The sequence below is a fragment of the Oncorhynchus mykiss genome, chromosome 9 (assembly GCF_013265735.2).
Source record: "Oncorhynchus mykiss isolate Arlee chromosome 9, USDA_OmykA_1.1, whole genome shotgun sequence".
In the NCBI taxonomy this organism is placed as follows: Eukaryota; Metazoa; Chordata; class Actinopteri; order Salmoniformes; family Salmonidae; genus Oncorhynchus; species Oncorhynchus mykiss.
Window position 1 is genome coordinate 48,404,004 of NC_048573.1, and position 25,137 is coordinate 48,429,140.

The 25,137-nt window shown below is 42.6% G+C and overlaps 1 protein-coding gene and 1 non-coding gene across 4 annotated transcripts; both read right to left on the reverse strand.

Annotated features, from left to right (window-relative positions):
- Nucleotides 1-2: 2 nt before the first annotated feature.
- LOC110532256 (bcl-2-like protein 1) lies at nucleotides 3-24,433 on the reverse strand. 3 transcript variants are annotated; one of them, XM_021615989.2, is made up of 3 exons: nucleotides 24,125-24,433; nucleotides 20,358-21,088; nucleotides 3-2,861 (listed from the first exon to the last, which is right to left on the reverse strand). In XM_021615989.2, the coding sequence occupies exons 2-3, from the start codon at nucleotides 20,913-20,915 to the stop codon at nucleotides 2,718-2,720; spliced, it is 702 nt and encodes a 233-aa protein (XP_021471664.1). In that variant the 5' UTR covers nucleotides 20,916-21,088; nucleotides 24,125-24,433; the 3' UTR covers nucleotides 3-2,717. The 3 variants fall into 3 exon arrangements, with proteins under 3 accessions (XP_021471664.1, XP_021471666.1, XP_021471665.1); XM_021615991.2 differs by lacking the exon at nucleotides 24,125-24,433 and adding an exon at nucleotides 23,244-23,497; XM_021615990.2 differs by lacking the exon at nucleotides 24,125-24,433 and adding an exon at nucleotides 23,248-23,491.
- trnag-ucc lies at nucleotides 13,186-13,257 on the reverse strand. The gene has a single exon. It is a non-coding gene; the product is annotated as a tRNA-Gly (tRNA).
- Nucleotides 24,434-25,137: the final 704 nt, after the last annotated feature.

Consider the following 25,137-nt stretch of genomic DNA (forward strand, 5'->3'; position numbering starts at 1 on the left):
TGTTCCAGATGGGTCTTTATTAGTTTCATGTAATCTACACATTACATTGGAATTGTGACAGACCATTCATGTTCCCTCCTTTAAGCCATAGGTATCAAATTCATTCCAGAGGGCTGAGTGTCTGAGTTTTTGCACTTCCCTCGTCCTTGATTGAGGCATTAAGCTCACTAATGAACTCTGCACACCTGGAGCATAATTGAAAGGAAAATCCTACAGACAATTGACCCGCCATGGAATGAGCTTGACACCTATCAAATGGGGAAATAACTATTTCAGCAGTTAAAACACAAATACAAAGGATACATTTAAACAGACAGCCCCAATTCAGAACATGTGATTGGAAAAAAATATAAATTAGGCTGCTTGTGTAAATGCAGCCATATACAAAGATGGAATTTCAGGCCATTGGAAGGGACACTATACTTTCCCCTAAATATCTTAAATAACATTTCAAAGTCACTTTTCTTAAATATGTTACTAAGCTATGATACTATTCTAAATCATTGTTTTAAATAACTAGTATACATAGTGTGTCAATGCGGTTTAGATTCCTTGTCCATTCCACACGCATGCACACAATCTCACATAAGTGGAGGGAACTTCTTCACATAACAAAAAGGTAACATTGGAGAAAGCCTGCAAGCAGCTTGTGGGGCACACTAGAAAAATATACTGTATTGGAATGTATCAAATCAGATCTGTGATGAAATGGTGTGTTCATGATCAGTTGGGGAACATTTATCTAAAAGTAGCATTTAGTCATAGGTAAAGTGAAAGCCTGATTATTTTTCAGTCAGACGAGCATCAAGACCCTAAGCAGGATAGCATACCTGAACACATGCTCCACATCAGACTCACCTAAATACCCTGTAGGGCACTATGTCAGAGGCTTTGTCTGATATAATAGAGGTTAATGGCAGGCAGATATGTTTCCTAATGAAACCAGTTATTCATTGCCACTAGAGAAAAGCAGACAACTGTGACATGTACTTTTAAATGTTCTGTCACCAATATTTTGCAGGAAATGCATAGAAAACATGGGCTGAATAAACTCAGAGCTTTGACAAAACACAGCATAGGAAAAATGGTTGCGCCTTCAGTCCAAACATAGCTCTGCTACACTTTTTAAATGAAATGTGGGAAAAACACTGCAAGTGTGAGAGCATCAATCCAGCTTTGAAACAGGAAACAGCTGCAAACAGGAGCCCCTGGCTGGTGTGAGTCTGGACTGTGTTTACAACTGTACCTGCTACACAAGAGGACCCCCTATGTCCCTAGGGCTCCGTTCCCTGAAGCAGAGATCGGTTAGAATGTGAGTATAGATGGGTTGCACCCATCTCGCCTCACCTAACTGTCAGCTCAGGAGCGTGACACCATAAAAATCGGCAGATGACAAACACCCTCCTGACTGTTTAAAGATGTTTGGAAACTAAGGAATGGTTTTCCCCTGTCTCTGACTAGGTTTGACAGGAGATGTGCTCTGAACAGCAGGTGGGCCTGTGTTGAGTGACGCACGCCCTCAGCTGCGGTGACAGGGAGAACAGAAATGAATGTGCCACTGTGTGGAAACGAAGGCACGGAGACAGAGGTGGCAGGTTGAATGGGTCCCGCCCTGAAGCTTGCCTGCCAACAGTTTCTCATGTCTCAAGAGCTATATGCACGTTAGAAGTCTAACGGCTCTGTTAACCCACTAAATAGCTTTTCTGCTTCATTCGACGATCTTATTAGCGAAACAAATCATTAGGCTGTGTTGCAAGTCGTAAATACTGAACAATCTTTTCCTCCATTATAATAAGAAAACAACCTTTGTACCAACAGCTGCTAGAATAAATACTCCTCTTCATCACTGGCTCTTGGTTTGTTGTGCACCTTGTGTTTTCTGTCTAGCCAGGGCGGTGTGTGTGTCAGGTACGCATTTACCACCATCAGGACAGGAAATTATCACGTGGGTTTTAATGGTTTTAAAAAAAAAAAACAATACACAAACCAATGAACACACATGGAAAACTATCACCTCATTCATTACAGGCCAATGCGCCTGACGTGGCGCACTAGAGTCAAGATCGAAAACTGTCTCAATCACTTGTTACACTTACAACTTGGAGATGAAAAAAAATATTTACAATTAACACATTGAGCTAGTGAGTGTGATATTGGCTGTCTTTTGGCTAGGTTGTTTGGAGTGCACTGCATCTACAAAGCAGCCATGTCAAAACTACACTGAGGTGGACAGATGTTGATTTTCAGTGCCATTTCCCCCCCTTTTACAGGTGGCAAGTTTTTTGGGGGTTAGAGACCATCAACAAGACTAACCTCAGAGATGGGGCTAGTAAATCCCCATCAGCACAGACTTGCCTATAGATGGAGCACATCATGCAAAATGAAAGTCAATTTGTAAAACCAAATGAATACAGCAAATTGGAGAAGACACAGGAAAGAGTAAAAAGGAAACTGAGGAACATTTGGTCCAAGACAGTTCTATCCGCCTCCATTTTCTTGTGTTTTAGGGTGTTGCAGGGAGGTGTTTGATGAGGGTAACATTATAGTGACCATCACTCTTTAATCTCAACAGTCAACAGTCAGAGAGACCTCAGTGCATTGTGGGATATAAGGTTAAACCGTAAACATGTCCTTTCTTGGCAAATAAAGGAGAAATACGAAAGTAAAAAAGTTCCTTCATTCCCCCCCCTACAAGATGGCGTCTGTGCTTGTCGATCTCACAGGCGTTTCTGAGCAATGAGTGACCCTACGATGACTCCTGTAACCAGTGTCATCCCCGCAAGCAACCACTTCTTAAAGCTCTCCTGAGACTTCCTGCTCTCAGCTGCAGCGTCCTTCCCAAAGATCTCTGCAAACCGGTCCTGGAGACAAGAGAGAGAGGGTGTTAGATTTTCAGTTTTAGATCCCCAACAGCCAATGGCTTTAGCTAATTTGACACATAAAAAAATACATTAGACAAAAATACTTCACAATTTACATTTTAAAAAACAGACTTACATTACTACATCTACCTTAACTAGGACAGATATAACAGGGTAGCAGTGTTGTGCTTTGTTTTGCTTGAGTAATTTGAGATGGGTTCCATGTGATCATAGCTCAATACAATACTGTGCATGGCCTTGAATTCATTCTGGATTTGGGGACTGTGAAGAGTCCCCTAGTGGCAAGTCTGGTGGGGTAAGTACACACACACACACACACACACACACACACACACACACACACACACAAAAATAAATAAAAAAAGGAAGTAACCCTTCAAATTAGTGGATTCTGCTATTTCAGTCACACCCGTTGCTGACAGGTGTATACAATTGAGTATACAGCCATGTCCTCTCCATAGACAAACATTGGCAGTAGAATGGCCTTACAGAAGAGCTGTGACTTTCAATGTGGCACTGTCATAGGATGCCACCTTTCCAACAAGTCAATTCGTCAAATTTCGTTTAAAGTTCGTGGTAGATCATTAGTAAAAATAGAACAGTAAAGCGCCAAGACCGCTGCCTTGCGGATTACCACACTTTATATTTTACATTAGAGAAGCTTCCATTAGTCACTGGACTTTATTCTGATAACTGTTCCAAATGTCTGAACTGAATTTGGTAAAAGGGCTTTTATGTACTCTGCGCCATCGTCTTGGAACACCTTACAAAAATACTTTTAAACTGGAAGAACTTGTCCCGATTGGTGTTTTTAAATCACTGATGAAGGATTGAGGCTGATTCCCTGACCTGTCAATGTTTTTAATTTGCTGTTTTATACTCTTGTGAATTCAATGGTTTTTACTAGATTTTACTTGTAGTTTTTCATGTTGTCTGTCTAATTTTTTTGTAATGACTCTGTGCTGCCCATCTTGGCCAGGGCGCTCTTGAAAAATAGATTTTAATCTCAATGAGCCCTTACTGGTTAAATAAAAGGTTAAATAAAAAAAAATTACTTCTTGGTGACATCCGGATGAAATGCATGCCCAAATTCAACTGCCTGCTACTCATCCCCAGAAGATAAGATATGCATATTATTAATAGATTTGGATAGAAAACACTCTGAAGTTTTAAAAAAAACTGTTTGAATCATGTCTGAGTATAACAGAACTTATTTAGCAGGCAAAACCCCGAGGACAAACCATTCAGATTTTTTTGTTTTTTGAGGTCACTCTTTGAGGTCACTTCAAATGGGGTTTCATTGGGAATCCTGATTTCTAAGGGACCTTCTTGCAGTTCCTATCGCTTCCACTGGATGTCAACAGTCTTTAGAAATTGGTTGAGGTTATTCCTTTGTGTAATGAAGAAGTACGGCCATCTTGAACGAGGGTCACTTGAAGTGTACTGTTAGATAGAGGCGCGTGACCAGAAAGCATGCTTCAGTTTGTTTTCTTCCTGTTTTGAACACAGATCATCCAGTCTTCAATTGTATTGATTATTTACGTAAAAAAAATACCCAAAGTTGTATTACAAAAGTAGTTTGAAATGTTTTGGCAAAGTTTACAGGTAACTTTTGAGATATTTTGTAGTCACGTTGAGCAAGTTGGAACCGGTGTTTTTCTGGATCAAACGCGCCAAAAAAAAAAAAAAAAGTCATTTTGGAGATATATATATATATAGACGGAATTATTCGAACAAAAAAAGGACCATATTGGAGTGCCAACAAAAGAAGCTCGTCAAAGGTAAGGCATGAATTATATTTTTATTTCAGCGTTTTGTGTCGCGCCTGTAGGGTTGAAATATGGTTCCTCTCTTTGTTTACTGAGGTGCTATCCTCAGATAATAGCATCGTTTGCTTTCGACGAAAAGCCTTTTTGAAATCTGACATGTTGGCTGGATTCACAACAAGTGTAGCTTTGTTGTGAATCCAGCCAACATGTCAGATTTCAAAAAGGCTTTTTGTCGAAAGCAAACAATGCTATTATCTGAGGATAGCACCTCAGTTAAATTACTATAAAATTCAAACTTATTTGAATTTGGCTCTCTGCATTTTCCCTGGCTTCTGGCCAGGTGGGACGCTACATATCCCAGAGAGGTTAAAGACACTGTTCTATTGGACAGAAAGCGCTCAACCTATTATATTGCAGAGAATGTAAAGCCATAACACATCCGTTTTTCCAATAACAGATTATTTTCAATAAGATCAAAGGCTGCACTGAAGCATTGGATCTGGTCAAATGATCAATTTGAGTGACAGCTAGCAAGATGCGCAATGATGTGGTGCCCATATGTGACGTAGTATGCAATTTTCAGGGACCACTGGCTCCTGAGTGCCATTTCCAGAACTACTACAAAAGTACTGGAGAGTCTCTTTAATAAGGTGCATGTCAAGAACTGGAAGAAACCTTGTTAATGCATCAAGTGCAGCGTCTGAAAGCTCATTACACACATCAGACCAAATCATTTAAACATCTTCAACATTGGAGTCACCACAAAACCTCTTGATCTCATACACTATTTTGAGACACAGCCTTTGGAACTTTGGCTTTTCTAAATATAGCAACTATGGGTCTGGATACAGCACTATAAAAAAGTTCTACAGCATTAGTAAAAATGTGATCAATACATGTAGAGGATGTAGTTCCTGTAGTATTTGTAAACACCCTGGTAGGTTGATTAATAACCTGAACCAGATTACAGGCACTGGCAATCAGTGAGAAGCTTCCTCTTGAGCAGACAGCTTGATGAAAACCAGTCTATATGCAGGTCATGTTAACATCATATACACTATCAAGCATTGCACACATTATCCAGATATTGACTGTTAGCACTTTTTATTTTATTTATTTATTCGTTATTTTACCAGGTAAGTTGACTGAGAACACGTTCTCATTTGCAGCAACGACCTGGGGAATAGTTACAGGGGAGAGGGGGATTAATGAGCCAATTGTAAACTGGGGATTATTAGGTGACCGTGATGGTTTGAGGGCCAGATTGGGAATTTAGCCAGGACTCCAGGGTTAACACCCCTACTCTTACGGTAAGTGCCATGTGATCTTTAATGACCTCAGAGAGTCAGGACACCGGTTTAACGTCCCATCCGAAAGACGGCACCCTACACAGGGCAGTGTCCCCAATCACTGCCCTGGGGCATTGGGATATTCCTTTAGACCAGAGGAAAGAGTGCCTCCTACTGGCCCTCCAACACCACTTCCAGCAGCATCTGGTCTCCCATCCAGGAACTGACCAGGACCAACCCTGCTTAGCTTCAGAAGCAAGCCAGCCAGTATGCCAGTATGCAGGGTGGCATGCACTTGGTAGCCTATAGCAAAATAAGAGGCTTTATATGAGGAAAGTGAACTTGCAACCATAACACTAACAGCATTAGACATGAGAGCCTCCCTAAAATCAACAGAATTAGGTGAAATTACACCCTTTACAATACAGTAATCTTAAAATCAGAGCCAAATCAGATTAGAAAGTAATCAGAATTAGTTGGCAAAGCTTAATAATGTGTGTCGAGACATTTTACAACCACACACAAAATCAATCCCCACCCCTCACACCCACAAGTGTCCCTACACCTCCAAGCTACAATAGTAAGGTACTAGCAAGAAGCAAATGGGCTGATGAGCAGGTGACATTTTCATCCATCATCGCTTCGATACGACATACGAAAATATAAAATGTCACCGGCACTTCCACTATCACAAAACCTCCCCATGCCATTAATTTGAACTCCAGTAACCCCCAAGTGAATAACTTTCCTTGTTGACAATTTCACCACCATCGTGTCATCCTTAGCCCACCCCTTCCAGTAATTCATTCGAGAACAACCCAGAACACTGACATAACATTCTGCAGTTCTGGCTACAGCCACAAGAGGGAACAAGCGCACATTGGATGATTCATCCGCTTGTGTCTGGCACGGATGTTATGGCTGGCTGGGGTGGGTGCTGTAGTGCAGTGAATAGTGGACGGTCTTGACTGGGCAGTAAAATATACTAAATCATTCTTAAACAAAACGGATTACTATAAATCAAATAGTTGACATAACTGAACATGCATATGGGGACTTAGAAGAGCCCAATCAGACACAGCCTCAAACAACGCAATCATTGGAGACATTCCAAACATGCTGATTTGATTAAAGATGTGTGGTGTGCGTCTGACACCCCGCTTCCTTCCGCTCTAACAGGGTGATACATCACTCCTCCTCCCTGCTGACTTCAACAATAAAGAAGAAAACTTAACAATGGAATATAGGAAGAGGGAAGCACAGAAACAGCAGGAAAGAGCCAAGACGGCCATGTTTGTGTGTATACATATGTAGTGGCAGGTAGCCTAGCGATTAAGAATGTTGGGCCAGTAAGCGAAAGGTCACTGGTTCGAAACCCGAGTCGACAAGGTGAAAACACTGTTGATGTGCCCTTGAGCATGGCACTTAAACCCAATGGCTCCTGTAAGTTGCTCTAGAAAAAAAAGTCTACTATAATGAATGCACGCATGTGTGGGAGTATGGTAAAGGGCTTCTGAAGAACCGAGAGATTGATTTCTTAGGAGAGGCCGTTTCGGAGAAAAAGGAGTGGGTGCGGTGACATGTCGGGGGCAGATAACAGAGCAATAGAGACGGAGAATCATTTATCAGGCACAGAGAGTTAACCAAACGCTAAAAATGACCAGTCTTGAGGACCTTCAGCTAGCACTGCCAGACAGACAATACTGCAGGGCTACAGATACAAACATACTCCCATGAATACTGTCAATTACACCCAAAGTGTTCACATTCATCACTGCACACTGCACACTTGACTAATTGATTCCGGTGGAAACACTTGTGAAAAAAACAACCAGGGCCAGACTAAGTTACTGTAGGCGTGTCGTGTGTCTGTGTGCGACTAGATTCTAAAAGGAATGTCAACATGTAACTAGCACAGGACCCAGCAGCACTTCACAAGAGGTGAAGCCATGGAGAGTATCGCTCCCTGTGAGAACTCCTTGAAGAGGTATGGGAGGAATGTTGTGGGTGTAGAGAATAAAGATTGCAGTTTGTGATTACGATAAGGCATGTTAGAGTACAGAGACTATTAGTGACAGGTGGAATCGAACGTCATTTCTTTCATGAAACATACTAGATTTCACTTCACCTCTCCCGAATAGCTACTTGTCCCTTTCTCCCTATTTTTCTACCATACCATCTATGCATCTTTGTTTGTCTTGCACAATGGAGCAATAGTACCACACTGCTCCCTGCCATCCATCATCATGGCAGCAACATACTCAACCCTGTAGTCATCAGTGCTTATCGATCTCTGAAGCGCATTGTACCTGCCCAGGCATGCCTGTAACACACACACACAATTGAATCTATATAGGCCTACTGTATAAACACTTTCCTAGTGAACTGGGTTTTGAAAAGGCCTACATGTTAAATTACAGGCAGTAAATCACACTGACACATTGTTATATTTATGTGTACGTGTTTGACTGGTTCAGTCTCAGTCACTACTGCAAGGTAGCTAAGCCTAAACTTGCTTGCTCTCTCCATAAAGACTTTTCCACCTATTCCCCAGAGATGTTAGGTGCTAAGCAGCACCTGTTCCCCAGAGATGCTATGTGCTAAGCAGCAGCCATTCTAAAATGTGTTTTCCAACTTCAGGTTCTCTCGGTGTTTTTCAACCATTAGCTGAAGAAAGAAAAAGGGGGGCGGGGGGGGGGAAAGATTGAGAAGGGTTTGTGGGACAGAGGAAAAGCAAGATTTCATTTGAATGTTGCCATGGTTACCAGAGAGCAGCTGATCGGTGTGCTCAGATCTGATAGATTGCCCAAGACTAGATTCCTGAGAGGACAGAACATTAAGGCAATCAACACCGGCCCCTGAGTTTGTAATCGGTTACTTCACTGTTGCACCACCATCATGACCTGTAACCATGTCTCCATGGTGAAACACTGTCCACTAGATTAGTCAGAATACTTAAATTGTTTTAATGAAATTGGTTACTTTAGAGACTTGAAGCAATATTTGGACTCTAAACCGAAGTGTTTCTCTCCATAATAGAGCAATAAATTCACCAGAGAAAGGCTGAATTGGCCAGAGCCTCTCAAACAACTCAGCAGCAGCTGATCTGGTCAGGTCTCTTTCAATAGAAGTGTCAGTCTGGCAAGCAGAAGGGATAAACGGCAGCAGGACATGGTTGCTAAAGAATTAAAACAATGCTAAAGGGGAGCGTTCCATTCAAATGCAGAAAGTAACCCAGAAGGTTCAACTACTTCTGTGAACTCCAGAATACTGGCATGGCCCTGGGAGGCCTCTGAATAGAAAAAAAAAGCTTTAAACCAGCCCAACGAAAGACCATGGAGGGTTGCAAAACCTATTGGTCACACTGGCCGGATGTCCTGTCAAATGCTGCATTCTTCAGTGATGGGGCTGGAGATCTGAATTGAAACCACTACTTGAGTAATGAGTACATCACCTCATAAGAAGGACATGTTTTGAATTTCCTCTGACCTTTGACGAGTCATAACGAACGAAGTCTCTCTGTGACCCAGTTGTGTGACCGTAGACAGGGTGCTGGTTACAATCAAGAGCTGAGGGGGGATTTTAACATAAGAGGATGACAGTGTAAAGAAGAAGCCGTCACTAGACTGGCTATAGTCTAGTCCAAAGCGATTCCTGCTCAACTCTTCCTGCTTATTGCAACACACAGGACATGTTGTGCTTCTGGTGCAAAAGTACAATTCCATATCACATCAGAGTTGTTTTTTGAGTAACCGTGGCGTTTTAGGACATTTGAGGTTATCTTGCTTCTGGCCAAATATGGTGAACGGAATATGCTCATATTGACCACAGTTTGACCCTTTATCTGCCATCATGTGATGCTGCATTGACGCATACAGGGCTAAACTAGACTAGAGTTGAGGCACCGCTCCCATCCTCAGAAAACAACTCACCATGGCTGTCGGCAGATCATCATAATTAGCTATGAGGACTGGCAGACAGTCATCCTCCAGAGAGTGTGAGAGTCGGGCTTTGTGCCAAACCATGGGGCACTGCAGTGGGGGGGGGGGGGGGGGGGGGGGGGGGTTAATAAACCAGGCAAGTCCCCGGGGGTAGGTTCTGTTCTGCCTTTAACTTTGCCTGCTCAAGGAGAACACCATCTAGCTATAAAGACTGGTGTCTGATTAAACACAAGAGTCCACACTAAGCAACTCTGCCATTCATGCCCCTTTAATTAAAACACCCACGCAAGGGTGAAGTTAGAGACAACAATACTTTAGCTAGGATGTGGTCTGGTAAGGAGGTAAATAGGGATCAAGGAACTTGAACCCAGATGAGGTCCTATGGTGACATCCCAGGTGGCTGTTACAGTTACTGCAGGTTCTACACATGACGGAGCTGGCATTGAGGGTCTGACCCCTTTCTCTTCTTCTAATGGGTTTCTGTATCTATGTCCCTGCTGATCCATCCGGAGGTGAATCCATGAATTAAAGAGGAGATTAATGAGTCAGGACATTCAGGCTCAGACACCAATCTGTTCCCCTTCTCACTGGGTCTCACCAGCAGCGCAGCCCCCATTCTGTCACCACTGCACTCTGTACAGTCTAGGAAAAAAAGGGACCACAGCCGCCACACAGAGAAATTTGTCACCAGCAGTGCCACAAACTTGAACCCCCCCCCCCCAAAAAAAACTCACCCTCACTAACACCCCTTACAAAAAGCGGCAAAGACCTACCATCTGTCTGAGAGAGAAAAAGAGGGGGAGAAAAGAAGAGAACATGAGTGTATGCCAGAGGAAGAGATTAATGAGATAGTGAGGGGAGCAGTGAGGGGAGCAATAAGGGCAGGAGCGGAAAGAAAAGAAAATAAATCATTCTACAATATGGCTTTGTTGTTATTACCTTGTTATTCGACTGGTTGGCAATGATCATGATGATAATAGTCAGCTTTATCATCATTACAGTGCCATCAGATTCTGTCATAGTTGCTGGGCACCATTATCACCATCTGTCAGTTTCATACATCACAGCTACCACACTAATCCCATAATCTGATATCAGTTATGAGAAGAGAGCGAGAGAAGAACATGCTAAAGAGAGGGGTTAGATGTAGCCTATACAGTCAAATAAAGCAGCAAATAATTGAAATAGCAAAAGACAGATACTCAGAGGGACAGAGAGGCAGATATTCAGAGAGGCAGAGAAAGGGAGAAAATGAGGGAAGGAGAGAGAATGAGGGAGGGGGGAAAAGAATTGCTCATGACCTGATTTTCCACACTAAGCCTGCTCAGAACTGGAGCAGAGAGAGCAGCAGCCAAGCAGGCCCGATGTTTCCACCAAGAGTGCACCAAAAAACAGACTACTGCTGCTCTAGTTCTATACAACTAACACACAGAAGACATTCATGGTGTCGCTGAGTCATTCTGGCCCCATCTCAGGTAGCTAACTAACGCTACTCAAAAAGTCCTGGTTGTATGTCTCCAGGGCCCAGCAGTAGCAACAGTAATGCATCTGCTGCCTGTAGCCCTATTAGCATGACGGTTGTACAGTAGGTTACATGATGCCCCAGACTCCGACTGCCAAACGCAGAAGACCTAGCCACCACCACCCTGCTGCACACAGACTGAGCCAGATCAGCACAGCTGGATGTCTGGAGCGCCATGCAGAATCAGATGCATGCAGCCATATTTAGAGCACAGTGATGGCTCATTGCTCAGTGTGGTGATGCTAAGCTTGATGGCGAGCTGTGTTGCAGCACTACTGGCTCACTTGGTGTACTTAAGGTCAGTCTTCCACATCGCTGGCTGATAGAAGCTATACATTGCCACCAGAAAGTATTTATACCCCTTGACTTATTCCACATGTTGTGGTACAGCCTGAATTCAAAATTGATTTCTACAACAAGCATAATGACAGATAAATCATGTTTTTAGAAAGTTCGGCAAATGTATTGAAAATGAAATACAGAAGTCTTATTTACATTACTTATTTACACCCGGAGTCAATACTTTGTAGAAGCACCTTTGGCAGCGATTACAGCTGTGAGTCTCTGGGTAAGTCTAACAGCTTTCCACACCTGGATTGTGCAACAATTGCTAATTTTTTTCAAAATTCTTCAAGCTATTTCAATTTGGTTGTTGATCATTGATAGACAACCACTTTCAGGTCTTGCCTGAAAGTGATTTTCAAAAAGATTTCAGTAAAAACTTTAACTCAGCCACCCAAGAAGATTCAATGTTGTCTTGTTAAGCAACCCCAGTGTAGATTTGGCCTTGTTTTAGGTTATTGTCCTGCTGACAGGTGAATTAATCTCCCATTGTCTTATGGAAAGCATACTGAACAAGGTTTAGGATTTTGCCTGTGCTTAGCTCTATTCAGTTTATTTATCCTGAAAAACTCTCCAGACCGGCACGATTACAAACAAGCATACCCATAACATGATGCAGCCACCACTATGCTCCTGTGCGCCAATCTAAGTTGCATAATAAAATAAATGACCATCAAAATCCACCAGTTTTAGCTAGAAATCTTTTTTTTTTTGCAAGGCTGCATCTCAAATCCACCAAGGTGGCCGAGCTACAGCGGTGTTTGTCAGACCATGATAAATCCTGAGAAAAAAAAAAGGTAGCGTCCAAACGTTTGGGGCTACAAACTAATATGACTACTATGGAAAGATGAGATGCTCACAAACACGATGGGTTGTTCCGTTTGGTCTACGACCCCCAAAAGTGTCACAGGTCGCATCGGAAGTTGGTATCACTGATGTGCCAACTGTCTGTAGCATTCGAACTGTTTGAGCTACAAACTAATATGACCCCACAATGGAAATGGGAGATTCTCACAAACATAGTGTTCTCCTTTTTGCTCTAAATGGAGGTGTGGAGGTAGTTGTTTGCTCTTTAAAAAATGAATTGATCTCATTTTGCACTTTATTAATTTGTAAAAACTCGTCATCATTTTGCTGTCGCGACTGAAGAAGACAGAATGTGAAAGACACAGCAGATGAACTACAGAAGATTTGAACTGAAGCATGGTCGCCGACTATCACCTCTTGGGCGCAGGACAAGGTGGCTGAATGGTTTTGGCGATGGGACTGCAAATCTATTTAGATATGCACTTGTTGGTTCAACGTCGCACAACATTTATTATTTTAGATAACCTGCAGAATGTAGGAGCAATTTTGACTTCCAAGTACAACGATAATGATTCAAATGTAATACACTTGAAATGACATCCAGCCCCTAAAACAAATGAATTCCTCAGGCTCTGCATTGGCCGGGAATCGAACCTGGGTCAACTGCTTGGAAGGCAGCTATGCTCACCACTATACCACCAATGCTATGTGCAGCTCAGTAGCAACATTGAGACATCGACTCATAATTTGACCGTCATTTTGGTGGAAAGTGATAATTCACTTTCACGGTTTAGGTGTATGATTATGGCTTAGGTTGCGAGAGGTCCCTGGTTAAAAAATCTATCATTTTAATCACTACAGGTTACCTTCAGATTAGTCCCGTGACACTTGTTGGGAACGTCGGGCAAAACGGAGAACATTGCGACAAGTGGGGTCACATTAGTTTGTAGCCCAAGATTTTGGATTCTACAAACAGAACTTGGCACATAGACGGTTGTGACTTCAGACGAGTCTCCTGACACTTGTGGGGGATGTAGAGAAAAATTTAGAATACCACCGTGTTCGTGAGGGTCTCCTCATTGCAGAGAGTGGTCATATGAAGGTTTTTGTAGGTCAAACGGTTCGGAAGCTAGAGATGTTTTTGTGAGAAGACCGATTATAGGTATTGTCTCATGGTTTGTCAAAAACCGATCTAGGTCCACCATCTTTCACTGCAGATATGGAGGGGTAACATAATTGTGGAAAAAGTCAAGGGGTGTGCATTCTTTCTAAAAGGCACTGTAAAGCGAGGGGAGTTGCCGCTAAATGGACGGCACAATTAGGCAAGACCTCATTACGCAGACACAAACTAACACATACGAAGTCAGACCAGAGATCCACTGTTGTCAACACAACCATCTGCACGGAATGTATTGACCCTTTGACATTTTCCACATTATTACGTTACAGCCTTGTTCTAAAATTTTATTTTTTTCTCATCAATCTACCCACAATGACAAAGTAAAAACAGGTTTTTAAAAATATTTGCAAATGAGTTCAAAATAAAAAACAGAAATACCTTATTTACATAACTATTCAGACCCTTTGCTATTAGACTCGAAATTGACCTCAGGTGCAGCCTGTTTCCATTGATCATCCTTGATGTTTCGACAACTTGATTGGAGTCCACCTGCAGTAAATTCAATTGATTGGACATGATTTGCAAAGGCACATACCTGTCTATATAAAAGGTCCCACAGTTGACAGTGCATGTCAGAGTAAAAACCAAGCCTCGAGGTCGAAGGAATTGTCCTTAGAGCTCAGAGACACAGATCTGGGGAAGGGTACCAAAAACATTTCTGCAACATTGAAGGTCCTCAAGAACAGTGGCCTCCATCATTCTTAAACGGAATAAGTTTGGAACCACCAAGACTTTTCCTAGAGCTGGCCGCCCGGCCAAACTGAGCAATCGGGGGAGAAGGGCCATGGTCAGGGAGGTGACCTAGAACCCGATGGTCACTGACAGAGCTCCAGAGTTCCTCTGTGGAGATGGTAGAACCTTCCAGAAGGACAACCATCTTTGCAGCACTCCAATCAGGCCTTTATGGTAGTGGCCAGACCGAAGCCACTCCTCAGTAAAAAAAAGGCACATGATATTGGAATTTGCCAAAAGGTACCTAACGACTCTCAGACCATGAGAAACAAGATTCTCTGGTCTGATGAAACCCAGATTTACCGCTTTGGCCTGAATGCCAAGTGTCATGTCTGGAGGAAACCTGGCACCATCCCTACAGTGAAGCATGGGGCGGCAGGGTAGCCTAGTGGTTAGAGCGTTGGACTAGTAACCGGAAGGTTGCAAGTTCAAATCCCAGAGCTGACTAGGTACAAATCTGTCGTTCTGCCCCTGAACAGGCAGTTAACCCACTGTTCCTAGGCCGTCATTGAAAATAAGAATTTGTTCTTAACTGACTTGCCTAGGTAAAAAAATAAATGGCGGTGACAGCATCATGTTATGGGGATGTTTTTCAGTGACAGGGACTGGGAGACTAGTCAGGGTCGAGGGAAAGATATACGGAGCAAAGTACAGAGAAATCCTTGATGAAAACCTGCTCCAGAGCACTCAGGACCTCAAACTGGGGTGAAGATTCACCTTCCAACAGCCAAGACAACACAGGAGTGGCTTCAGGACAAGTCTCAGAATGACCTTGAATGGGCCAGCCATAGCCCGGACCTGAAACCGATCGAAAATCTCTGGAGAGCTGAACAGCTGTGCAGCGACGCTCCCCATCCAACCTGACAGCTTGAGAGGCTCTACAGAGAAGAATGGAAAAAACGCCCCAAATATGGGTGTGCCAAGCTTGTCGCGTCATACTCAAAGCTGTAGTCGCTGTCAAAGGTGCTTCAATAAAGTACTGAGTACTTACGTAAATGTTAAAGTTATTACACATTTATAAAAATCTGCCTTTGCTTTGTCATTATTGTGTAGATTGATGAGGGAAAAAAACAATTTAATACATTTTAGAATAAGGCTGTAACGTAACAAAATGTGAAAGAAAACAAGGGGTCTGATTACTTTCCCAATGCACTGGATCCCTAGACACTGATAAGTGTCTTGTACCCTGGCTGCATCCTGCAATCCCATCCAGTCTGTAGCATACAGGTGATGGTGGCTGGATCCCCGTCCAACCCCGGAGGAGGTTGGACGGGGATCCAGCCTCTGTATGAAGGTGAGTTGAGCGGAGCCCCCCCCATCCGCTCCCCCTACAATCCCGGTGCAATGGATTGGCCCAGTCTCTCCTCCTCCCCTCAGCATCAAACCTACTGCCTTAGACTGATGGTTCTGTGACAAGGTTGAGGGAGACGGAATCACACCATCTGTTTACTGCCATTTTCACTCAGTCACTGACACACCATCACTCACACTGAACATCAACACAAAATACATGGATGGAAGACTGAACACACAAGGAAACAATTTATACTCAACATAAAACACACAGGCTTGGGAAAAATAAGTGTGTACACAGATAATGGGGGTTGTTGTTTTTGAGCACACAATACTGTTACCATTGAACAACTACAAACAAGGCTGTGAGTATTCTGTGCACTGTGGTTAGAGAAACAGAGACAAAGTCCAGATCTACAATCTATTGATGACAATGACTGTCACTATGCGTTTACATAGAGCATAGTGACAGTCATTATGACTGCACGTCACACTTTACCTGTGTGTGTGTGGGGGGGAGGCTTTATCAGAGGCTTCATCTATCAGGGGAGAGGTGGGGGAGGATACAGTCAGCTGTGATTGGTGATCAAGTCAAACGGATCGAAAGAAATGAATGGATGATCAGTAAACAAACAGAAGAACATGATGGTGAGCGGGACATAAGAACACATGACCCTGGCGTGTTGTTGCCCTCGCCTGTCCTCCCTGAAACGTCTGCTAGTGTGTGGTGGTTGGGAAAGGAAGACAAGGGATGGAGGGAGGGAGGGTTGATAGGTCCCAGGGGTACGATCTCCTTGTCCTTTCGGGCAGTCAGACACTGGCAGGGAATAGGCGTGTTGTCTGTATCTGGGTATCCTATGTGCATTGGTAATGAGCACGTGTGTTTTATTTAAAATGCCACTGGAGCAAATATGTGCTGCCTATAAAATGCCAACAGAAGGACAATGGCAAGAGCTCAGCTGTTCCAGAGTATATAAATAGGATATGAATACAGTCTGATGTAAGAGTAAAATATGGCTTGTATGATGTCATGTGTTAGGTAAAGGCTATGGTTGAGGTAAAGCACTTTCACAGGAGATTCATGAAGACCTCCGAGACAAAGGAGAAACGCATGAAATTGAATAGTTTCTCTATTTGCGTCCTCCCCCTCTTCCCAGTCCCAACTATCATTCTCAGAGCTGCTCTCTCCCACTGACATTCCAAATGAGTTATCCATTACAAGTCTGCCAGAGCAAGGTCCGAGAATAGCCCCCCTCCAAACAATATTTTTATTGTTATTGAATCCTTGGGGCAGAGAAATTTGCAGTAGTATAGATAATCTTGTGCTATTTTACACATTTTGCCATGAGTCAGATACATTTTAGAGCTAATCTACACATTGTCATAATACATTTCCTGTAATAAAATAAAGAGAATGTGTTCATTTGCTATATGGGGGCCTGTCTTTCAGGTGTACCCCTGCAGGGGGGTGTGCTACGCTAGTGTGGTCAGAACAAAGCATTTACCGAGCACATCCAGATACTATTTACCCATAATTGGTAATAACCCAAACCCCCTCTGGCATTCGCTCTCCCAACAACCCGCACTTCCCTCCCTCCCTACATTGCCTGCCTACCCCACCACCTCTCCATCCCTCCTGTACAGGCAATATAGCAGTAGGCTACATTACATACACGTGTTTAGCAGATGTTATTGCAGGTGTAGCAAAATGATTGTGTTTCTAGCTCCAACAGTGCAGTAATATCTAACACACAATCTCAAGTAAAGGAAAGGAATGAAGAACATATAAATATTTGGACGAGCAATGTCAGAGCGGCATAGACTAAGATACAGTAGAATAGAATACAGTATATGAGATGATTAATGCAAAATATGTAACATTATTAAAGTGACTATTGTTCCGTTATTAAAGTGACCAGTGATTTCAAGTCTATGTATATAGGGCAGCAACCTCTAAGGTGCAGGATTGAGTAACCGGGTGGAAGCCGGCTAGTGATGGCTAGTAAACAGTCCGATGGCCTTGATAGAAGCTGTTTTTCAATCTCTCGGTCCCAGCTTGTTGTTGTTCTCTTGCTAGAACAAAAGACATACCGGCTGCGTTCACCCGAGCATGCTGTTCTATTTGTTGAATCGCCCTCCTCGTCAGTGGCCGACAACTTGACTGAGCTAATCAGAGCGCACAAACCTCCACGTGGGGGAGCCGACAGGAGTGACAAGAGGGCATTTTCCCACCTGCTTTTCATCAGAATTGTTCGAACTAAAACTGAATACCGCCCAAACCTACTAGCTAACGTTCGCTAAACAGTTTGCGTCGCCATTTGCCAGTCAGAACATCACTAGCTGTTCCATTGACTCTCGGCCGCGGTTTCATTCAAAAACAAATCATGTTACTAGCTACACTAGTAATCTAGTGGTGGCCATCTGCTAGTCTCAATATGGGCTTACTAGAAATTCTAGCTAGCTAGCAACAACATTAGCGCAGCTTGCTAGTTCGCCATCTACAGCAGGTACCAGCCAAACAGCTAAGGTACTGCCAACTTGTGGTCTGGAGTATTTTAACGAGGCTGATTGGCATACGATCTGTGCTATCATAGAACAAAAAGTTGACTGCCGACACTCCGGGCAGAGGTGCTAAGTACCTCACTGCAGTCAGTATCCTTGGTGTGTTTAAAGCTTAACACGTTTCCCTTTCACTCAATGAGGATTCCACCTCACTCCCTGTCCTTATTTCTCAATCTACTGACTCCTTCCATTCACTTTCAAAACCTCTTTCTTTCCTCTTAGTTCCCTTAATTTACACAAATAATTTTAAATGAGAGTCAGCAGGGACATTTGTGGTAACCAACCTTCTCAAATAGTATTGGAGTACCCGCTCTCTCTTATGACACAATCAGGTAATAGCTTCTCTATACATCCTACAGCTGCGTGTGTGTGTGTGTGTGTCTTTGTTCCTGAGGACAGGAACAAAGAGAATGTGTAGGTGGTTCAACAGGTTAGTGTGACAAGAGAAAAACCACATAAGAGAGTAAGATAGAAATAAGTAAATGAGTGGGCATTTGTTATCGGGAAATACAGGGTAATTTTTTTCCCTTCTCCCCCAGTAGTGCGGGGATGTCCCAGGTGCTACTCACAGAGACGAGTGTGTGTGTGTGTGCGTGTGAGATTGGTTTCTATGTCATGAAGAGAACACAGACAAATTCAAATCTCTCTTAGCTACTTTAGAGTAGTGTGCATTTTGTGACCAGTATGGAATGATGAATTGTGACTGTCCCTGTATAAGCGAGATCACATGAAGATAAACAGTATGTTAATGTATGCGTGTATGTACATAGGTGTATGGGTCTGAGTAATGCACGTTGTGATCACTTAGTATTGCATGGCTTGAAGGCAAAACAAACTGAAGTTCGGATGCGTGTGTGTGTCTACCAAACGACACACTTTGAGGAAATTACATCTGACTGAGGTGCTATTCCAACATCACAAGGAGAAGTGAAACCAAACTACTTGACTGGATCTGCTTGACTGAACACACTATTCCATTCAATATTCTGGCCATTCATGTCTTCAGCTCAGGGCAACATTCAACACCTGATGACAGCAAGAACAATGTTCAGATTAATTAAGGTGCTTGGGGGAAAGAGCTCAGGTGTAGAAAGGGACATGTGCTTGGGTGTTTTATCAGCATTAATTTCACAAACATTCATACAGCCTGGACTTTGTTTAAATAGAGAGCTTGAAAGTGATGAGTTACTATTCACTTTAAAAGCTTCTTGTGGTTTGAGGTATTTATTCTGGTGCTTGTAGGTGTGATGGCAGAATATGACAGATGCAGAGCTGTGTGTCAGTCATCTGCCTGTTTTAAAATGATTTAAAATCAATTTCAGCTCTGCAAGCAACAGAAGACACCATCCAATCTGATGGCCCCTACCAACACAATGTACCCAATCAAATGCCAGTTTTCATAAGACCTATCGTTTGAGACTGTTTCAACATTCTCTTCCCATTCCACACTCAATCATATGTCAGCCCACACAAAGAGAAAAGAGCTGATCTTAACAGTGTCCTCCTTCCATCCCATAACACACCCACCCACCAGGAACATGACAACCCCTCTCTTAGCTGACCCAAGAGAAAACACTGCTTTCATCTGCAGGCAGCTGGCACAGAACAGAGGAGAAAGTGAAAAACAACCAGGGGAAAACAAAGGGCGATCTGTAAAGCCTAGCCTAAGCCTATACTTCATCCCACCCATGAAGACTTCGATCTCAGCCATAAGAGCTCACTTCAATTCAGCTGCAAACTCAATGAAGCTGATCAATGGCAAACACACCCCCCCCCCCCCCCCCCCCCCCATCTTCTCTCTGGTTCTTTCTCCTTGGGTTCTCCTTGGCTGACAAAGCAGCCTCTCATATCAGAGGTCAGGCACCAGATACACACAGCTCACACAAACTGACATGATGCAACACACAGAGACAACGGGTGCTAATGTGCACAATCTGATCCTGTTATCAATGACCTCTGAAACTGATGCTTCAAAAACCCAGAGCTAAAAATTAACCCCTGCCCTATCCCCAAAACACATCTTTCAGTCATGACTCACCCATCCTCCTTGGCTCTGGATCCAGGGCTGAATGTGGTTGTCCAGGTATACAGTCATCCAGTCTGCAATCCGTCCCACTAGTGGGCTCATCTCCTTCTCCACACACTCTACACAGAGGGCCCCTCCGAAGGCAAACAGGCCCACCACACGTCCCCAGTTCACACCGTCACGGAAAACCTCATCCATCACGTTCTCGAAGCTCTGGTAGGCTGTGGCCGGCGTGATGTGCAGCTGGGAGGACAGGTCACTGAACGCTCTGGCATAACGCAGCTCAAACTCGTTGGCAGAGTCCCGCAATGCCTCTTTCACTGCGTCCAGGCCCATTGTCCGCTGAGGGGACGAGGGGGGAGACTGTCGCGGTGGAGTCCCAGGACTCGTCCCGTTCACTGTGCCGTTGGGGTGTGTCGTGACTGCCGCCCCCCCTTCCACCTGTCCCCCCTCATCCCCCTCAGTCCGACTGGGAGCTTCTGTGAGCCCAATGTGGTTGAAGGGGTAGTCTCTCTGTGATAGTTTATAGGTAATATAGTATACCACCAGTTCTCTGTTGTTGTAAGTCATAATTGGTTTCCTTGGGTTTCTTCTTTGCCCTCGGGTCTTGGTTTTACTTGCTAATGACACGCCCCTTCAGATCAGGCCTCTATTTTTTTTTCAAATCAGTGTCATTCTTTGTATTCAGAAAATGGATATCTTGAAGACAAAAAAAAAACAAGGCTGGTGTAATGGCTCAGACCCTGTGGTAAGAGAACAATGGAGATCTTAATGAACATAATTCATCACAATAAGCATAGGTGGGTTGGGGAGGAGGGAAGCTGTAGTGGGCAAATTTAGACCTCGACAGGTGGGGTCAAAGTGCATCGCTTTAATTGGGGATGAAACAGATGGCAATGTTTGTCATTACCTGCCTGCCCCCACAGACAACCTCCCTTTTCCCCATGGCTTTGGAACAGTCGTGACAGGGCATGGTGCTCTGACTTCCTACAGACTATTTTAAACAGCATTTATACCTTTATTTTACCAGGTAGGTTAATACACATTCTTATTTGCAAGAATAGCCAGTAATAAATAAATATATATATATTAGTATGAACACATAACAGTTAACCTAATGTTTCTGACTACAGGTTACTAAGTTAAGTATTAACAGTCATTAACTTATTTTCACAAGTAAACCTCAAACTAAGAACAAAAACAATTAAAAACATTTTTGTTGACAGGGTTGGAGAATAACCAATTACATGTAATCAGGTCCATATAACCTAATTAAACAAACAAACTAAACAGCTACATTACCAGCAAAACTACTGTATTCAGATAAAAGATACTTCAGAAAAACTAGATTACGTCTTGAATTACTTTAAAATTCAGAAAAGATGTGCGAGAATTCTCTCAATTACATTAAATTCAGTACTGAAAAAAGGTGCACGTTCAAGTTTGTTCCACCTGAGTGAATCTGACCACAAGTCAGAGACCACTATGATGACACACCAAATGTGTTCAATGGAGCCTTTTTGTTTTCTTCTAATGCCTCTTATGGGTAAAGCAGGGATTTTTCTGCCAATGAACACCTAAATCCATAGTGTAATTTTCAAGCTGGAAAGTGCGAACTCGTAATGACTACAACCTGATACAAAGTATGTAGAAAAAATAAATGGACCTATATATTTTTTTAAAATAATATAATCTTTCAGAATTAACAATCACCCAAATAAAAAGCTGGACAGAGAATTGGAAATTCCCAAAACAATGATTTTGTTATTTTTTTTGCAAAAAAATAAAAACAGCATTAGCCAAGCCAAAATGAATAGAATTGCAGAAAATTAGTTTTAAATTTAAATTCTCTTCTCAGCTCCATGGCAAAATGTGTAGAATTTCAGGAAATGGTCTTAAATACTAAGAAATGCCTCTACACGCCAAAATGGGGGACTCTAAAATCAAGCCACATTCACCAACTAAACCCATTTTTTATCCAGAAAAATGCCTGGAAAGTAATGCAAAAGTAACTGAAAGCAATCCGATTATTTGACCGAGTTCGGGTAATCTCAAAATTACATTACTGATCATTTTGGGACAGGTAACTAACTAGCGACTAGAACAGATTACATGTATAATGTAACCTAACCAAACCTGTTTGTAGATACCCTATTTCTTCATAAAACATTTGTGATTTCGTCATTACTTTGCGCATTCGTGTCAGTAAGACCACTGTTGGTCCGGAACCCTAACCTTTAACCATAAAACCTTAACCATTTTAAAATGTCATGTTCAATGGAGTAGTGACACCAGAAGGATCCCGGATAGCAAGGACCCCTGTTATAACCCTTCACAAAACAACACGTGGGAGAAACGAGGTGCATCTATCTTCCTCATACACACCTTACCTTTTCTAATTGTAATAATAGTGACATTTTGGACTATCTAGTACGGCTGGAGCGTTAAGTGACTATTTTATAAGTTGGAACTCCAAGCAAAAATTCATAATCGAAAATAAGAACACTAGAAATGACTAGTTAGTAGGTTACTTTGTTGCATTGGCTGTACTATTGAGCGTAATAACTTTACATAAGCCACCGCTAACCAGCACGTGTTGCTAAATTCTCCGAATTCCATGGAGCGTTTTAATGTAACTTTTATCAAATGACAGCCCGTCCATATAATTGAGGGCAAAGAATACTGAAAAATTTACTGACAAAGTAACCTTCCAACTTTATCAAAACATAACTACAGTAATTCGTTTGTATTGAGGTTTCATCAAAGTGTCACTTTATTTTCGTCTGATTTAGGAAGTGTTGATAAAAAGCCAGCTAACAGTACATATAACAACAGAACGAGCTAATGTTTTCATCACGTAGCTAGTCAGACGGTCTACAACGGACATTGTTATCTTACCTACCTACACCAAAAGTGGAATGTCTTCAACGGCAACACTTTACTGAGCTGCTTTAAAAAAATCCTATTGTACCAGTCCTGCTGTCAAAATCCGAGAAGGGAAATGAACTATTTCGATGTGGTATGAGTATCTATCTGTCTGTCGTGAATCCCCTGCTCTCGTGTGTGCGCCCAGACTTCTCAATCCAACACGTAACTAAGGCTGCGTTTAAACAGGCAGCCCGATTCTGATCTTTTGTTTTCACTAATTGGTCTTTTGAACAATCTAATCTGTGAAAAATATATTTTGTGAAAATATCTGATGTGATTGGTCAAACAAACAATTGTGTGGTTTAAAGATCATAATTATGTAAACGCAGCCAATCCCCATTTTCCACCAATCAACACTTATGTCGGAGACCTTTAACCACTGCACACACCCACAGGAATATGGCTTGTTGGGTAACATCGGCTATGGTTTTTACAATTTTAACATAAAAGGTAATTGGCTACATTTGCAATATGCCGAGGCAACCTAATAATTTTAAATGTCCCAGCTATAATTCGTCGCTAGTCATCTTGTATGACTATCTTGGGCTTGTCCTATCCTGAAATGTCTATTTTTGCTACTGAAACGGGTCTAAATTCACAATTTCTTTGCATAAGACCTAAGGAAATGTAGCTAGCTAGTTTAGCTCGCTTAGCTAAGCTTGTAACATAAATGTCATATTTCCTCTGACTAGCTAGCTAACGTCTTTCCCATTTAATTTGATGGTTAGCTCGTAGTGCAGTGCTTCTTTAGCTGACGTAAACATTTTCTCATACAATTTAGCTAGGAGGTAACGTTAGCTACTAAAAGCCGCACATTCAACCTGATTAGCTAACCAATACGAAACGCTTACTGTAGAAACTTGAATTGTTGGCACGAAATCCAAACATCAGCAAATAGGATCATATCCGACATTTCTGCTGGAGCAAGAGGAGCACTCGCAGACTGACTGGCTAGCTAACCAGCAGATCCGACCCGCTTGCTTACAACTGCACTAGGGTCTGACAGGCTTCCCATGTAGATTAAGAGCCAATTTATGCTTGATCCAAAAATGTGGTTGGAGGCGCTGTATGGATGGTGTGAAGCACTTGCAGAGCCTCCTGAGGCATGCAGAGGCAAAATTGAGCACCATACTGCATCACCCAAATTCTGTAACAATGTGGAGGGTTCCAGTATAGCTCTGCAATTTGATGGTAGATGGGGGCAGGAGGTTCTGTATAAACACAAACTCACTTAACTTCTTTCACAACATCTCTTCTGTGAAGTGCAAGAAGTATGAATGCCCTGACTTGTGCAGATGTTATATCACCGTAAATACTGCACGGCCAATGCAGACATCACCGAACTGCATGGCATGAGATTTGGCTTGGAAAATGTACCTCAATCCAGGGATGAAACATGCGCTGTACTCCAAATTATCCCAACTGTTACCCCGAGAAGATTGTTCTAGATTAAGACCGTTTTGTCATTCAGAGGAAGACTGACTCTAGTGCTGCTGTATAAGCAAGCGGATCGGATCTGCTGTTCTGGCAAGCTTGCTATCAATTTTTTGTTAACTAACATTACTGTAAAAAGTATTGGGCTAGGTTAGCTGGCTAAAGCTGACCTTACTAGATAGCCGTTCCGCACACAGTCATGAAATGATGCCTACTTCATCCAACTCCACGAAAAGCTGCCTGTGTGGAATAAACTAGCCAGCTGGCGAGCTATAGAGATGTAGGGAGTTTAGGAAGTTGATGTTAGCTAGCTAATGTTAAGTTAGCTACCACCGTACCAAAAGAGGGTCAATCCTCTTCGACCTAACATTTTCATAATCAAAAAACAACTCACCGATTCCTAACATACTGGGGGTTTACATGATAAATG

What these genes read in the sequence shown, in the direction of transcription:
- LOC110532256 (XM_021615989.2), bottom strand. Translation starts at nt 20,915, where the DNA reads ATGACTTACAACAACAGAGAACTGGTGGTATACTATATTACCTATAAA. An exon ending in TCCAGAGCCAAGGAGGATGG is followed by an intron (nt 2,862 to 20,357) that starts GTGAGTCATGAC and finishes TCTTGTCTCCAG; the next exon opens with GACCGGTTTGCAGAGATCTT.